The 17,099-nt window shown below is 38.9% G+C and overlaps 1 protein-coding gene across 11 annotated transcripts in view; it reads right to left on the bottom strand.

The window, feature by feature from the left end:
• Positions 1-17,099, bottom strand: part of TENM3 (teneurin transmembrane protein 3) — a 434,875-nt gene that overhangs the window by 297,307 nt on the left and 120,469 nt on the right. For 8 of the 11 annotated variants that reach the window (XM_054202752.1, XM_054202736.1, XM_054202738.1 and 5 more), the window contains exon 3: positions 13,845-14,123. The exons of the other annotated variants lie outside the window; for them this stretch is intronic. In XM_054202752.1, the coding sequence (XP_054058727.1) occupies positions 13,845-14,123 (279 nt within the window). The remainder of the gene's footprint in view (positions 1-13,844; positions 14,124-17,099) is intronic. 11 annotated transcript variants of the gene reach the window in all.

Below are 17,099 nucleotides of genomic sequence, written 5' to 3'. Positions count from 1 at the left end.
AAAACAAGGTAACAACTCTAACTTATCTTTTAAAAAATGTAGTTGGGATTTGTAACTACTAAAACTGAATTTCAAAACGTATATATGTGTCACGGAGCCATCTAAGCCATACTTGACAAATAACGCCTGCTATCATGGGGGCTCCAATATTATTGTAGTTTAGGTAATGTTGAACAATAGGTATCTTCCAAGTTATTAAACTTTATGAGGTCCTAATTGCAGACAGCAGACAAAAATATTTTTACCTAGCTGTTTAGGAACCCAGTTAAAAAGCTGATACGTGGCTCCACCTAGATTGTAGTGAAACCTACTTTTTAAAGACAACAGGTTCTTGCCTGCTTGAGACTTGGTCTTGCTGGAAACAAGAACTGTAACGGCTAGAAGAGCAAGAAGAGTGGTTTTCCCCATGGACATGAAAAAGTATTTTTTGGCCTTTTTCAGCCAGTGGTTACAGGGCTAATCTGGCCCATACAGCCATCTTCTGGCAACCCAAAAAACAACAGGAGTGACCCAACTACATAAAACTGCCTTGGCAGCATCAAGATGGCAGAAGGAAACGGCACTGCAGTCAGCCTTGAAGGTATAAACCTCTGCAGCGCTGCGAGCGGGTAAGTACCCGCACTGCCCCGTGAATACGAAATTTATGACTGGGGTAGAGAGTTAGGTGAACTTAGGGAAAATATTGAGAAAGAGTATTAAAAACCTGAATTCCTAAGTTTAACCTCTGGCTGGCAGGTCGCCAGGAAGCAACACTTAGGTGGAGCAGTCACAAGTCATCCCTTCTGCGCTGAGAAGGCCGTCACTTTGACTTTGTTTGCTCCCTTTATCAAGTCAAACAAGGCTGCACGTTTTATGTCACAGGAATTGTCAGACAGGAATAAAACCAGGCATATGAACTCTCTCCTTGCTCGTTTCTCCTCATAGCCCAATGGCCAGCAGATCCCAACACATTCTAATAAGTTGCATTTTGGGGTAAGACAGGAATGCTCTTAGACATTGAAGAGATTTTTGTTTCAAAACCAATACTCTCACAAACTGTCTCCCAGGAAATTACTAGCACTGTATAAATTAAACCAAAGTCTGCTGAGGAACTATCAGATCCTGAAACCTTTAAAATACATTTTCATGTGTATGAGGAACTGACGTTAAATTTAAACAACCGGCGCAGTTATTTGGCATCTTAGAGCTTTTCTTTTGGAATCAAAAAGCTTGTGGCTATAGGTTCTCCCCGCTCCGCAGTATTCCCTGCTGTATTTTCACAGAGCAAAACTCAATTTTCAGTTAAATACAGACAGGAAATGAGAAGGAGCGGGGGGGATAGTTACAACTGCAAAAATGTGAACCAATTTGTCCATCCACCTATTTCTTCTCTGAAACATCTACACACCACAGGACAGATATAAATTCAGCAGAAGCACTGGTGGAACAATTCTAGGGCCAGGATTGCTGGTACGATCCCCCATCATTTTGCAGCTGCAGATGGAATCAATGCTGAGGCAAAACACAGCTAATCTAAGGAGCAAACGTGAGTCTGGGAACAACGGACTTCTACACTCAGCCCACTTCTATATCAAGTCTTTCTGTGAATTTAGTTGACATTCTCTATATTAATTTGATTTTTCTGGGAAAGATTTTCAACAGCACTTATATGATTTCGGAGCACAAGTCCTACTGCAGCTTGTGAGGATGTGAGCTCTAAATCTCCAGGGCGCTTTTCAAAAAAATCTCACTCTACCTGTAAAATGGAAAAACAATCATTACTTTCTGCCTTCTAACTACACCGATATAAGGACTAAAAGGAATAACCAGTACTGTCCCTGCGTGAACTCCTCACTTTTCCAAGGCTCGAGAGGCTAATAGAACCTTATCATGACTTCAGGTCAAAAGATTGAGTCTAATGGACCAATGGAAGGAATTAATTTCAGAGCTCAGGACCTTTAATTGAGAGCAGATGGTGCCTAGTCCCTATAAATTTAAAGTCTGGGGCCCGTTAACAAAAGCATCTAATCTCATCTCAATTGCCATAAGCAGCCAGGGCCCAGCAATATTGAGTTTACAAAACAATATAACAATCTCTTAGAACTCCACTGAAAGCAAACAAGCAGCAAAGACAGTTAATGAAAAAGACGTCATATGTTCTCTGCAGCTAAACTAGTTAAGGGAACGAGCAGCAGAATTCCCCACTGAGTGCAGCTTTTAAGCAATTTTAAATAAATCTTACAGAACATGCAGCAATCACGCAACGAAGAACTTAGCAGCTTGAACGAATTCTGCCTAACTCTACATGGAAGGAGACTGGATACTATCCTTTTAACCAAATAGTGATGATAGAGGCCGTTCCTTTCCAAGTCATTTTGACTTAGATATCTCGGAAGCTTTGAATATTCAAAAGAACTTCAAAGATCTGTCACAACTTCAAAAAACTGTCTTGATACATTCAATATCCATCTTCAACAGTAGGCAGAAAAGACAACTCCGGAACCATCTCCAAGAACTAACTTTTGCCAAAAAGTATCTTAAACTCCTCATTTCTGCTATTTTTCTACAAACTACACAAGTGACCAATACAGTTCGACTCAGTGAAACCCACTGCAAAAGGTGAAGTTTTGTACAGAGACAAAGCAACCCGAATTCTTTAGACTGTCTGCCACAGGTGCAGACTGAGACTCCAGAGCATTAGCCATCAGCAATTATACAAGACATTTTATTCGTAAATATCAAGCAGTTTGTAGAAGTATTACATTTATAAAAGCCCAGCAATTGGAAAAAATTTTAAATAAAATCAATCTCTTTCTCCAGCATAGAGTAGGTCAGTGGCAGATTGTGTAACACCAGAATAACTTTCCTATTCATGTGCTTATGACTGCACAACATTCGCTATGGAAATGCTTTACAGTTTCTGGGTCATTTGAAGAAGAAACCAGACTTCAAGCCTTTTTGTTTCATCTACAAGAAAACTATGTATACAAGCTGTGAAAATAAGACTGTTTAGGAAAAGGGGTTTTAAGGATAGCCATATACATGCACACATAGCCATATACACACATTTATGCACCCATTTCACCACAAAGGACAAAAAGCAATCATAATGTAGTCAACCAGAGAAATCAGCCTTTTGTCAGTCTTTACTCTGTCGTGACAATCCCTGACAATCCAGAACAAGGGTTTCCCAGGTCAATTGCTTCTTTTCCTGCTGTGAACACTGCACCAGAGGTGGAAACGCTCACATTTTGTCCCAGACGTACCTAGTCAGCAGCCACAGTACCCCAGGGAGGGATTCCCCACCCGCTGCACAGAACCTTCAAACTCCAAGAGAAAAGCTATCAATTATGGATGTTCTTATAGAAGATATGAGAGATATGCCTATTAACCATTTGCATATTCATACTGTAATCCATAATTAATTTACATTGTTCCCCCTCATCTTTCCTAACTTAATGCTGTGGGTTCACAACTGTGAAATTAAAAAAACCCACAAACGAACAACAAAACCACAAAGTAAGATATTGTTAAGTCTTTTGCAGATTCCCATGCCCTGTATCGAAACCTGGACTAATCCACAATGATTGCAGCAGGCAGCAAAGGCCCCTCCACTGAAAAGCTTCTAATTTGACCTGAAAAAAAAATATTATTCTCCTTAGTTTCAGCATGTCAAAACGACACTTCTCCTTCTCTACAACATCCAAGTGAAAATAACAGACAACTAAACACAAAACTGATACAATTTGGGAAGAAAATGGTATACTGAATGAGGGGGGATGGAATAAAAATCAAAACCACAGCTTCTTAACTAACATTTCTTTTCCTGAGATTTTAGACTTCATCTTCTTCCCGCCTTAAATCAAGGAAAAAAAGCTTAAATTTTGCCAACAGATCAGTCAGCACATTATATAGAGCAAAAAAAGTTCTGATGAGTTCAATCCACACATTGGTTTAATAATTGTAAGAGGAATTAATTTTCAAATTTGACTTGAAACTTAATTTCAAACTGGATTTTTATCCAAATCAAAGAAATACAACTTTTCATCCAGAAAACACTGAAATAAGTCTTTACATGGGCTTAATAAGAGTTAGTTTTAAAGAACTTAGTGGCTTTTAAACAAAAAAACCCAACCAACAGACCATCATCCTGACAAATTTTCTGCAGCTGTTATTTGACCAGCATACAAAGGCTGTCACCTGTAATTATTACTGATACTCCGACAACAGCACAGCCTAGATTTACTTTAAAGTCGAAAACATTATTAGATTATTTCTCAATATGACATATTTAATTATACAAGTAAATACAATTAAAGTCTTAATGCAAATCAAAATTAGATGAAGCTTAAAAAACATCTTTAACACAACCGAATATAAACAAACCTACTCTTTATATAGAACTGGTATTATTTAGACTTTACCTCTAACATTAATTTGGTTTTCCCTAACAAATATATAAATGCATGTGTATATATGTGTATGTATACATGCACGCACCCCTCCCTATGTCCACGTAACTATCCAAGAAACGAAGGAAGTGGTGGCTGAGAAACTTGCTTTCAAATGACAACAAACCAAATACTCTCACAGCTCTGACAGATATTTTTTTTCCTCCTTTTTATTCCAGTGATAATTACATCAATAAACCTGATTCAGCAAATCCGTTGCTCTCTAATTCATTAATTAAAACAATTTACTGCTACCACTGTGATTTTTCAAGGACATCAAAACCACATTCCAAATCAAAACAGCAGAGATCATCAGTTTGTAGATGTGCAAAGCATGCTTTGCTTTCACAGCAACCTCACAATTAAAACACAACTTAAATGAAAAAGAGGTGTTTTCTTTAAGACTTCCTTGTGCAAGCACGTCCAGTATAACATGTTTTGTTTAGAGGGACTGAACAGCAATATTTTTATATCAAACTGAAAATGAGGGGGAGAAAAAATACAAAAATCTATGAAAAGTTAACTGTTTCCAATTAGAAGAACAAACAAGATATGAATATTAATAGTATATTAAATTGCAGAGCAACATTTTTATAGCCTTCATTTTCTCAACACGCTTCCTGCTCATTAATTTTTGGGTTGAAGAACACAATTGACTCACAGAAAACAAAACCAGTAAGGAAATGAAGGATTTCTTCTGTCCATTTTCTCCCACAAATCCGTACCAACAGGAACTACACCAACATTTTAGAATTGGTTTGGAAAATATGTTAGATGATGAAACGGTCGTGCGGTCCCCAGCAATCTCTTTCACTGAGTTATCCCTGGAACACCATTGTCTGAGCTAACCTCTACTTGTCCTATTTGCCACACATGGCCTTTGTAACAGCAGCAACACCTAGACCGAACACGCTAGGTACAACAGTCGGAATTCTCCCAATCTCTTCTAGTGTCGTGTGTTTAAAATTTCTCATCATTCTTGTTAAGCTTTCTCTAGGTCTCCAGTTGGCTGGCATTTTCCTCAAAATGTAGTCCCAAAACCAGCCACAGAGACGCAGTGTTTCTGTCTTGGCCTTGCTGAGTGCAGTAGTAGGATTATTTCAGTGGATCTGTATGCAAGAGATACGTCATAAGTTTGTGGAAGAAGCCCTCACATACCACAGAAAATACCACTGACAAATAACCGCCATGACCTTCAGCTGATGGCTACGTAGGAGCAGCATAGAAACATTTCCCGGACATGCAGGATGAGGGATAGGGAAGCCAAAGCTCAGCCACAGTTGAGAAGCTCTACCACTGCAGAGGAAGGGTGAGTGCCGGGCACCACTTACAGAAGCTGGGCATATACAAGTCCAGGAGACCAGACAGAAGGCATCCATGGGTGCTGGCAGAAGTGACCAATGTCATTGAAAGGCCACTCTGTGATTCCTTGAAAGGTCATGGCAATGAAGGAAGGTTCCTGATGACTTTTTAGAACATAAAGGTCATATTATCTTCAAGAAGAGCAAGGAGTATATGGGGAAGTAGAGGCAGTCAGCCTCACCCCAGCCTCCCAGGGAAGATTATGGAACAAGTTCTGCTGGAGTTATCCTTCATATGCCTGGATAGGGCTCCAGGAAAAGAAAGGGAATGAGAGTAGCTAACACATATTTATCAAAGGTAAATCACACCTAAACAACCCCACGGGGCTTTCTAGGAACAGGTAATTGTCTCAGCAGACAAAGGGAGAGCAGCAGATGTTGTTTTCCTTTCCTTTCACCCAGTTATCCCTGGAACGCCATTGTATGAGCTAACCTCTACTTTTTGCAAGGCTATAACAAGGCTTTCAACATCGTCTCCCATAGTATCCTGGTAGCCAAGCTGGAGAGAGATGGACTGGATTGGTGAGCTACAAAGTGCAGTTTGTGGAAAACTGGTTACACAGAGAGGCTGAAAGAACAGCGTTTTGTAGTGGAAAGACCAACTGTTGGCCAGTATTAATGGCATTCCTCAGGGGCTAATATTGGGGCCGATGCTGTTTTATGTCTGTCCTACATTTAACATATTGAGAATGAATAGGATGGAATGTGCCCTCAGCAAGTTTGTGGATGACACCAAGCTGGAGACAGTGATCAATACACTGCAGAGCAAGATTGCCCTTCAGAGGGATCTCAACAGGCTGTAAGAACTGGATGAAAATACACTCATGAATTCCAAAGGCAGAATAACCTCATCTAACAGCACTAGCTGTGAGCCCACTGTAAAGCAGCTTTGTAGTAAAGGACCTGGGGAATCAACGTGGACAACAAGTTCAGCAGTGTGCCCTTTCAACAATAAGGCCTAACCACATACTGGGCTGCATTCAGAAGAATGGAGCCAGCATACCCTGGGAGGTGATTAGTCCCTTTTATTCAGCATTTGAAGACCACATCTAGAGTACAATATTCAGTTCGGGGCTTGCCCGTACTCATACAACACTGACAAACTGGAACGAATTCCGTGGAGACTGACCACGATGATTGGAGTGCTGAAGCATGCAACTCGAGGAGAAGCTGGAGTGAGCCTGGAAAAGGCAAGAGGTGGAAATCTAACTTTGGTCTTCCACTACCCAAGGCAGTGGTCACAACTGCAGCAAGTGGTCATAACTGCAACCCTGATAAGACATAAAAGGGGAAAAAAAAATCACAATAAAGTTGGTTAAGCACCAGAACAGTTGCCCAGAGATGATATGGAATTTCTCTTCCTGTAAATTTTCAAAACTCAACTGAACAAGGCCTTCAGCAATCTCATCTAAATTAATGTTAGTCCAGCTCTAAGCAGATGGTTGAACCACGCAACCTCAAAAGGTCCCTTCTGAGCTGAATTATTCTATGATTTTCTACAGGACTGTGATTCAGCCACTTGTCTTGCTCACATTTGGGAAATTTGATTATTCTCACTTAAATGTAGGTCTTTGCATTTGTATTTACTGAACTGCATTTTTTCACGTGGAATTATTTCTCCAGCTTTCATCCTGTCCTACAAAGCGTGTGTGATTCTTTCCAGGTTACAATGTATTATCCAGGTCATTAAGAAAATCTTGACACACTATTTGATTCAACGTGCCAGTTCATGAAATACTGATAATCATTTTTTACAGATTTTTCCAACAAGTTGTACATTTATCTTGCAATAACGAGCCATGACCCTGTGTCTCTATTTATAAGTATGTCAGGAGTGAGGCAGTGTCAGAAACCTTACTAATATCAAAATACCTTTTAATCTCAGCATCTGCTCCTTCTTCCTTATCAAGGAGTGACTTACACTGTCACAGAAGGAAATAATTATAGCTTCACAAGACTCATTTAGTAAAAACACATGCTTATTCTTATAAAGCATAAACTTTTTACTATTTCTTTTTTCCCTAGGATGTTTCCTGTCTAACTGACTAGGCAGGTTCCTCCTCTTTCGCTTTGCCCCTTCTGAAGTCATCCTGTTTGTTTGGTTTTGTCTTCCAGAACGATATCCATTATCAACAATTTCTCAGACATGAGTCATAAAAAGCCCAGAGGCTGTAGACACTCTATACATGCAGGACAAATTCTATTTACCTAAGTAACCTCTAATCCTTTATTTAATTAATAGTATAAACGTTAGCTCTGTGATCAGTTACTTGGGTAACAAATGCTGAAAAAAAAACAACCAGAAGAAAACACATCGGCAATATATTAGTCTTCCTTCACTGTTAAGTAATAAATCAATTCCCTCTTTTCCCTTGTCTTAATAGTCATGTTTCCGTACAACTCTGCACTATTTTGCTGGTGATGTCTCAATTTCGTTTGTATTCCTGGACCTCCTCAGTTGCATCTTTGTAAGCTCCTCCTCAGAAATTTGACCTTCCTTCCATTTTCTGCGTGGTTCTTTCTTGAAATCCAGATCTCTGGAAAAATCCTGAGCTATGACAGTTGGTCTTTAAACACCTCTTCCGCCACTCCTTCGCGCTAGAAGGATTTATAAGCTTAGCAGCCAAGAGTGAATTCTCTGAAATTTTCTTAGATTTGTTCTTCCTTGCTGACTTCAGTTCTAATTTTATTGCTGTCAGCTGTTGTTAAGCCTACAGTTCCTGTGCATCAGAAGATTTAAGTGTTTCCAAAGAGCCTCATCCTCTGGCCTGATGTTCTGTACCAGATTCCCATCATGAAAGCATCATTAAGATGGCCCTTCAGAATCTCATGCCTTTCCTCAACAGCAAGTTCAGTGACACTCCAACCTCTGAAATCCAGGAGATCCCTAAAGGCTACTGGAAATAGGTCAGCCCATCTGTTCCCTCTTTGGCTACTACTAGCCAAAGGAATTATCAACACGATTTTCAATTGCATTAACAGTGAACACTAAGAAGATTTATTGAAATATATCCACAGAACTACAATAATATAACAGAATGTGAAAATTGGCACACCTACAGAAAACTCGTGATAATATTGCAGAAAACCAGGGATGACTACTTTTGTGTATGTACTTCCGTTCCGTGTGTCTAACCAAAGAAAAATGTGTATCCCTCTTTAGATATTAAATATTATTTCAGAGCTGACTTCTGTCAACAATAAAACAGACTGATTTCCTGGTCATGAAATTTCTTAGCAGCAAAGCAGGATTTAAGAGATATTGGCATGCTTAATGAGGGGTAGATAATTGCTAGATGGAATAGTGTGGGAAATTGTGAAGAAGCTGTAAATGGTGGTATGGCAGTAAAGATGAATATTAATTCATCAGCTATGTGGCTGGTTTTGATCAGTAGGCTCAGCATTTGGCTAGCAGGTACCAAGCAGCTCCTATTCAGTAGAGTTCATCTAAGTTTTGCCTTAGCATAAAGAAGGATGTTAAACAGGTGAAAACGTATAACACTACTTCCTGAATGATGTGCATTATTTAAGAATGCAGAGTTCAAGTGTATGTTATAGATGTACTGGGTTAGAGAGAACAGATTTGAAATGTCTTGACAAGTATCTTACCAATGTATTTCTTGGTTTTCAGAGATCTGAATGCCAGTAAATTCACCATTCTGGAAGGACAAGAGAGTATTAGGTTCACAAGAATGCTATCTTCAGAAACGGTCTGAAGCTGGAGAGGAAGCAAGCAGGTGCCCACACAGCTGATAAATTCATATTTTCTCTTTACAGAAATCCTCAGCAATGAACATTCTACCAGCAATATCCACTTTTCTGTGTCTGTGAAAAATAAGTCTAAGTTTAAAATCATTTATCTAACCAATTCAGAACGACTGCCTGAGGCCGTGATCTCATTCTCCTCTCTCCCTTTCTTCTTTTTATTTTGCTACATCCTGATCTCCTCTGGTCCACATCAGTGCAAAATTTTGACTAAATAAGAAAACAAACCCTCACATTCTAGTGCCATCAAAACTATTTCCTGTACACCCAGCTAGCCTTTGTGGCTGCAGGCAGAGTCGACTATGTGGCACGCATCTATCCAGAGTGCCCAACTCTTTTCCAGAAGCACTGACTGCCAATAGCGCTCCCAAAGGGATAGAAGGTGACATGGAGTTGCTTAAGCCTTAAATGAGGGACTTTCCAGTCATAATCACTGCCACAAAAAGTGCATACAAAACCTGTTCTACAACTTTACAATAAATAAGTAAAAACTCCCGAAGGAGCTGGACTTCAGGAATAACTTGCTCAATTAACTTTCCTGTTTTGCTTATTAGCTTTCTGTGTCTCATGAAGTCAGGGACTGCAGTTTAATGGATTTAAAAATAATTTAAATAAGTGGATTCTAAGATACCTTAAAAATATATTGACCCTTTAAGCAAAAGGGCCATTTGAAGCCTAACTACAGCTTCTAGCTCATACTCTGCTGGAATGTTTATCAAGTTTAAAAGACAAGCTTTAATAATTTTAGAACAGCTTAACAACTTAAATTTACTGGCAAGCATGTAAAAGATGGGCTGCTTGTATTTCAAAGCCACAGTTCCTAGAACAATTATTAACATGAATTTCTTGGTGCAGCATTTATGAAATAAGTTGCAATGGGAATGGAGAAGAAAGCCTGAAGAAGCCCGTGTGTGCTCAGTGTGCTCCAGTTGATACATCATACTGTCCGTGACACTGGTCGGTTGCCCAGATGAACAGATGCAGGTCCTCCTTCAGGGAGGCTGACATGACAAATCTCCCAGAATATGATGCCAAGAGTCATAGATGGAACTTGAATGAGCTCAAAGAAAAATAGTTCTCTTCAGAATGATTTACTGAGTAGTAACCTAAAACCCTGATGTGAGAGTACATCTACAAACCCTATGTTTGATAGACAGTTCTGATGTTTTCTAAAAAAAAATAATATAAAAAAATCTGCTGTCATTCATGGTATGTTATTAGTATACTTAAAATTTTGCAACTTAATCATGTGCAATGTTATTTGTTTAAAGAAACTTCTAATCCTGCCGATAATATTCACAAATTTAGGTTGCTTTTGGAGGATCTTAGAAACATAAAGTTGAGACCTCGACAAATGAAAGTTACTATCTTCAACAATTTCTGCTTATTCATTGTATTTATGCAACAGAACCTCGAGTTTTGCCTTCCTGAGGAACATGCAATCCACAACTATTTCAGAAGAGCAAATACACACAATGGTTACACGGAAAGGAAATCATGTTTTGATGCCAAGCTTCTCTTCTTGCCTAACTGGCGAGAAAGAAAACCCCAAGTACATCCAACAAATAGTTAATCCCGAGTTCATAAACCTGTAGGATAAGTCACTGTTCTCATCACTGGGAATCGTCCCATTAACTTCAATAATGTCTGCTTAAGGTAATGGACTATTTAAACAGTGAATGGTTTTACTGGGTGAACACTGGGATTGCTCAAGAACTGAGGCCTTTAGGTGAGGAAAATACAATCTGGTGTTGTGTTTAGTTCATCGTAACCTGTTGCTCCTCATCTACCTTAGAGGTAAACATGTCACATAGAAATGCATTTACCTGTAAAACAATTCCATCAAAATTCAGTCAGGAAGCTTTCACACACAGCAATGGGCAACGCAGTCCAGAGGACTCGCCGTAACTCTAACTTTGGTTTCAAAGCCTTATCAGATTTGTCAGATGCCAACGGTATACTGGCACAGCTATTAACTTCAGGCCATAAATTAACAAAACTCGCACCTGCAGGTTGATCCTTTGATTAGAGCACCTGTGCCTGCCAGGATGATACGGCTTCCCTGGCTTTAAATTATATTTTCTATTCTACTGTGACCATTTAACATATGACTTCCAACTATGTGTATAAAATCATTTCTCAGCCAAATCTTCCGTGTTCAGTGGAAACAAAAATTCAGATAAAAATACCAAAGAAGATTAAGCTTTTCACCACTTCTGTAACATCTCCACTGAAATGGCGACCCATGACATGGTCCGAGTTACATACATTTGATAACGCTAGGGGACTCTCAAGCCATCAAAATTTCATTAGCCTCACAGCAGTCCCAGTTCCTTCTTAAGTTGGACTGCTGGCCTCCCTATCAATAAATAAATCAACTGTAATCCTTTTTAGTGACTAAACTCTTCTTTGAAGTTGTATCAAACATCAGACATTCCTTGCATAATTTTAACCAGTGCAGAATTACGTCTTTTCTAACATATTCACAGTCGTCTTAAACATGAAAAAATAAAATAGAACTCTAAGCTCATGGAGGATGTTTTGACATGTTGTAATATTTGACATAGAATATGTCAAAAAGTTTTGACGTTTTGCTTTTTTAAAAATTGTAAATATAAGGTTTATAAAAAAAGTATACCAATCCTATTGTACTTCTGAAGTAGTCACCCCTTTGGTAAAGTAAAGGTATGACTTTCTAAGGAAATTGTGTGTGTGTGTGCGTGCATGTATATATAGATATGTATTTTCAAGATCATTAGCCTAGGGTTCTACAGAAGGCTCAAGAGAATCTGTGCCAGCATAGACCTTTCAAAAGGAAAATCAACAGGACTGTTCAACAATTTATTCTAGATTGCTTTGCAGCTGAAATATCAAGAGTCATCCAACAGAAACTCCACTGCCAAAAGGAGGTAGGCAAGTATTCCCATCCTCCTCTTTCAAAATGTGCCTCTGACCCAAAACAAGTTTTCCAAGCATGAGACAAGACACCTGGGAACACCGAGAGCAGTCTCCTCAGGTACTGCGCAGCATTAAGTCCAACACAAAAAGGAGGATCCCATCTGAGAGAGCTGTCTTGCACAGGCATCTTCAGTTAGAACCAGCCACCAGAGGAAAGACAACAACAAATAATACCAACATACGGCTTTGGTTTTGTCTTCTCAAACCGACATTAAAATAATAAATAGGTAGGAATAAACATTATTGCCTGTAGTTTAAAATAAAGGTGCATTTTTAAAAAAATAAGGTTACCATACATACACACCTACATCACTGTTTCCCACAATGCGTTACAGCTATTGCCAGAGGACAGAAGTAAAATTGCTCTGACTTTTGTACAGCTGAGCAGGTTTAACAAATTAATAAAATGACATGTAGACATGCAGGCAATAGCCATCACTAATTTTCATTTTTACTCATTTCTCTTTATTCCTCTTTTGAATTTGTCATATAGAAAGTCATGAAGTTAATAGAACAATCATTTTAATTCTAGTAAAGCTGGAAATCTTCTGCAAATAGAAAGAAGTTAAAGATAAAATGTTTTCTAAGATTTGTGCATTTAGCATTTAACACCACATTAGGTTCTGTTCATAACCTCAAGTGGAGGTGAAAAATTTTTGAAAAGCTTTAAAAAGGAATCATTCAATTGTATTAACCTCTTTTCATTTAAACACTAAGCCTTAATACACAATGGTCATACCTCACATCCTACAAAGATGCGGTTTAGATTTTTTTGCAGATTTTAATTGCACAGTAATCCAGTCCCCCAGGCACATCAAAGGCCACATGTCCCTCTTCACCACAGTTCCAATTGCTCTCATCAACTAGGAAGTTTAAAGCACAATCAAATTCATTTTCCAATCACATGGGCCCAGTTAATAAGCTATTCTTCGCGTTCATTCATCCATTCTAAGATTCTGCAACTTCTCCAAGATGTCTTGGAGAAGAGTTTACAATGAAACCTTTGATTGCAAGCTGGCCTTGGGGATCAACTTTATCACCACTTACTTAGCTGGTCCCCAAAGGGGAACAGGTGACATGGCCTGAGATAAAACAGAGCTAATCTTTTTTTTGTGATTAATCTCTTTCAAAATTACAGATACAACATCACACCCAAAACTTGCATTAATTAGGATTGATACTGAAAGTTGACTTTTCTGGGAAGAGGAGAAAGAAAAAAAATAGGTAAATAATTCAAGGCCATTCCTTTAATGATTTAAAATTATTGAGTGTCAACCGAAACAGCAAATAAAACATTGATTTATAGATGGGCATACGCATAAGAACTTACCATTTTCACTGTCGGACTTGTTTTCGTGTTCGGTATCAGTCAGAGTGAGGGCTGAGTTGGAACGGCTCGACAGACAGGAACTGCGCCCTGATTTGACCCCCCTGCCCCAAAGTCTCATGGCATGCTCTGGAGACATCACTCCTTCATTTTCAGTATCAGCATCTGACCCTGCACTGATAGAGTAACCTCTGTGGGGGAGCCCCATTTCCGCACAAAACGCCAGTCCTCGACGAGTTGCTGGTTCACAAACTCCTAACTGCCTTAGGGTAAAATTCTGTCCTGATTAGGGGAAAAAAAGATAACAAAAGGTGAGATTTTTTATTTATTTTTTTATTTTTATTTTTTAAAAGACGGTAAAGTAAAAACTCTTCATGTGTATCATTGTCTCAGGTATCACACAAGGCGTTTTGTCAAAACTCCGCACGTATTACAATCAAGTGGATTCTTTTGTCTCCAGCTCTCTGTGGTGCCCCTTTTCATTCGTACTACACCTTAGCACTGTTTTGTCAACTGCTTAAACACATCAAAAGTGCTCCTGGGTAGGAAAGAAACGTAACAGAACCTGCAAACTAAGAAAAGCCAATTCAGCACATGAAAGGATGAAAAATAAATGAAAATTATTTTTTTTTTTCCTTTTTCAAAGCATGAAAGCAGTAACAAGGTATTTGTCAGGATTATCTTCTCTTTTTTTTTCTGTCCTGGTTAGAGCCAAAGCAACGGGCTATTTTCCCTCTACAGATGTAACCTAATGTGGCAATGGAAAAACTAAATGGGAACCAAACTCACTTGGTCTTTATTGAATTCCTCTGCCCTAGTTTAATACAAAAATATAAACAAACAGGAACACGGCCACCCGCTACCTGCAAGGACTACAGTAAAGTTATTTTTCGTGTCCCCGTATTTTGAGAAACATGTTAGGCTTTTACTGCCGTAGCAGAGTCTGTACGTTTGAAACAGACTTCTAGCCTCTGTTTTGGGGCAGAGCAAGAGACATAACGTGAATCCCAAATGATTGTATTAATAAATTAGCTGCAATAAACTCATGACACTTCGATAACTTAAAGTGTCTAAATTATGCGACACTCAAAAATGACTGCCTTTTTAATGGCCGTCTTCATCCTACTTTTATGTCCATAGATTTAAGACATTTTATGATATAGAGACACTTAGCAAGCTCATTTGTATGCCTATACCCATAATGCTTTTCCACCCTAGCCCACAGTTATTTCATAGCTTCGGGAACAAATTAGAACACACATTCAATTTTCGAATCTGACAGGCATCCTAATTTCTCCCAAATTAGCCATTTAACATAAAAATACATAATACAACAAGAACAGGATCCTATCAATCAGAAAGTAATAGAATTGCAGACATGCGAGTACAGAAGTTTAAACAATTCCTGAAATATTAAGAGTTAATGCCCTGGCCATTGACTTGCTTTAAGTGAGCCAGTTAATTATTTTATTGCTGCAGTCATAGGATGTTGTCGCTATAAGTTTCTTTGCAGTCAGAACCATAAATGAATTCCGACAATGACTTTCATAAATAATGAAAATCAGTTACTACAATTAGGTGCAAATCAAACTGTATTTATTATGCAGGTGTGAATAAATATTTGAACGAAAACACAGCTGGGGAGGTAAATATAAAAGGAGTAAGCATTTCTATGACTATGTCTGAACAGTGTGAAGGGTACATGCACAGAGGATTACCATGCACACTGATAGTATCGTCTCATTTTTTAAAGCTGTCATGCCATGTGAATTTTCAGGTTTTGTGAGAGTTGAAACTAATGAGAGAAGCAAACAGGCCAAACAAACCGCCCAGTGGTAATAGGAGCAGAGCTGAAAATAGTAAAGTCTCTAAAATGCTTATTATTTTGCATTTTGGTAACTACATGCTAAGAGTGACTGCCTAGAACACTGGTTTTATGTGTCTGGTACATTATTACGTGAATCTACGGTTGCCTAAAGTCAGAATCAAATATAGGGGAAGCCCATGTGCGTGTGTGTATGTATAGGGGTGTACCTACATGCACACGAAGCAGCTAAGGTATATAAACAACTGCACATGAGCATCTTATTGGTTCTAAGAATGTGGGTTTGGGAAGCAAAATGGAAAGGGAAGAGGTATTTTTGACCAAAGACAAGGTTACTTGAGTCAGTAACAAAACTGCCGTTGACTTCAATGCTACAAGGTGTTATGGCTCCAGTCCCCTTAATGTCATGGTCCTGGGATGTGGAAGCGAGGAAGGATGCGGAGAGACCCAGGCACAGTCTCCTGAGCCCCAGTGAGACCCGCTGCAGCGGGCGAGCATTGCAACCTGCAGCTCCTGGGCTTGCCCGCACCACGCAGCCCCATGCTCCCGCGCTGCCAGAAGCACCTCTTTGCACTCAGGGAATCAGCTGGGGAGACATCTGTGCAGACACATCGATTTTAAGAAACTATTCCCCCCATCCCCTTTTTCTTCCTCTTAAGCAAGCTATTATTTCTAAGAGAAACTACATCAGGCATTATACAACACCACCCTCCGCTATTGCTGTCTAGGAGACTGGGTCTCAGACACAATATACCACCTCCCACCTGTTCACGGATTTTATTTTTTACTTTAAGTTTACAACAGCCTACCTCCATGTAAAATATAATTATTTTTTTTTTTTTCCCCTCTTATGAAAACCAAAATGGCATGTCACAGGGCCAAAAGAGAAAAGGGGGGCAGGTTTGTATCTTGGTCTCTCATCACATTCAATATATTAGAGCTTTTCACTACACTGAGAAGTTTTACAGCGTAGCCCAGAAATGCTGTAACCGCTTTAGAAACATCAGGCTAAATCATCTTCTGAATTAAACCTTTCCTAAGAGCTTCACTAAGAGGATTGTACTCCATGTAAGTTGCCTACACAAATGAAAAAAAACAAACACACACAAAAAAAGCCAAACAAAACCCACAAAACGCAAACCAAAAAGTTGACATGGAAAAAATATGTATTCGTGTAGGAATTTATATCCCAAAGGAAATCATACAGATGTGATACAAAAATTTTACATCATCTTAAGATTCCTGAACAATGAAAGCTGGAAGTCTTCCAGGGGAAGCTGAACGTCTGGGACACAGACTTAGTGGGCAGCAGAATGGTTGGCGGCTTTTACCTGATAATGAACAATACCATGAAATAAAAATAAAAATTGAAGAGGAGGTTGTAGGAGCTCAGTGGAAAAAAGAACAAAAAAAAAAAAACAAAACAAAACAAA

This window comes from Rissa tridactyla, chromosome 5, assembly GCF_028500815.1.
Source record: "Rissa tridactyla isolate bRisTri1 chromosome 5, bRisTri1.patW.cur.20221130, whole genome shotgun sequence".
Classification (NCBI taxonomy): domain Eukaryota; kingdom Metazoa; phylum Chordata; class Aves; order Charadriiformes; family Laridae; genus Rissa; species Rissa tridactyla.
This window is presented reverse-complemented; position numbering and strand designations above follow the sequence as displayed.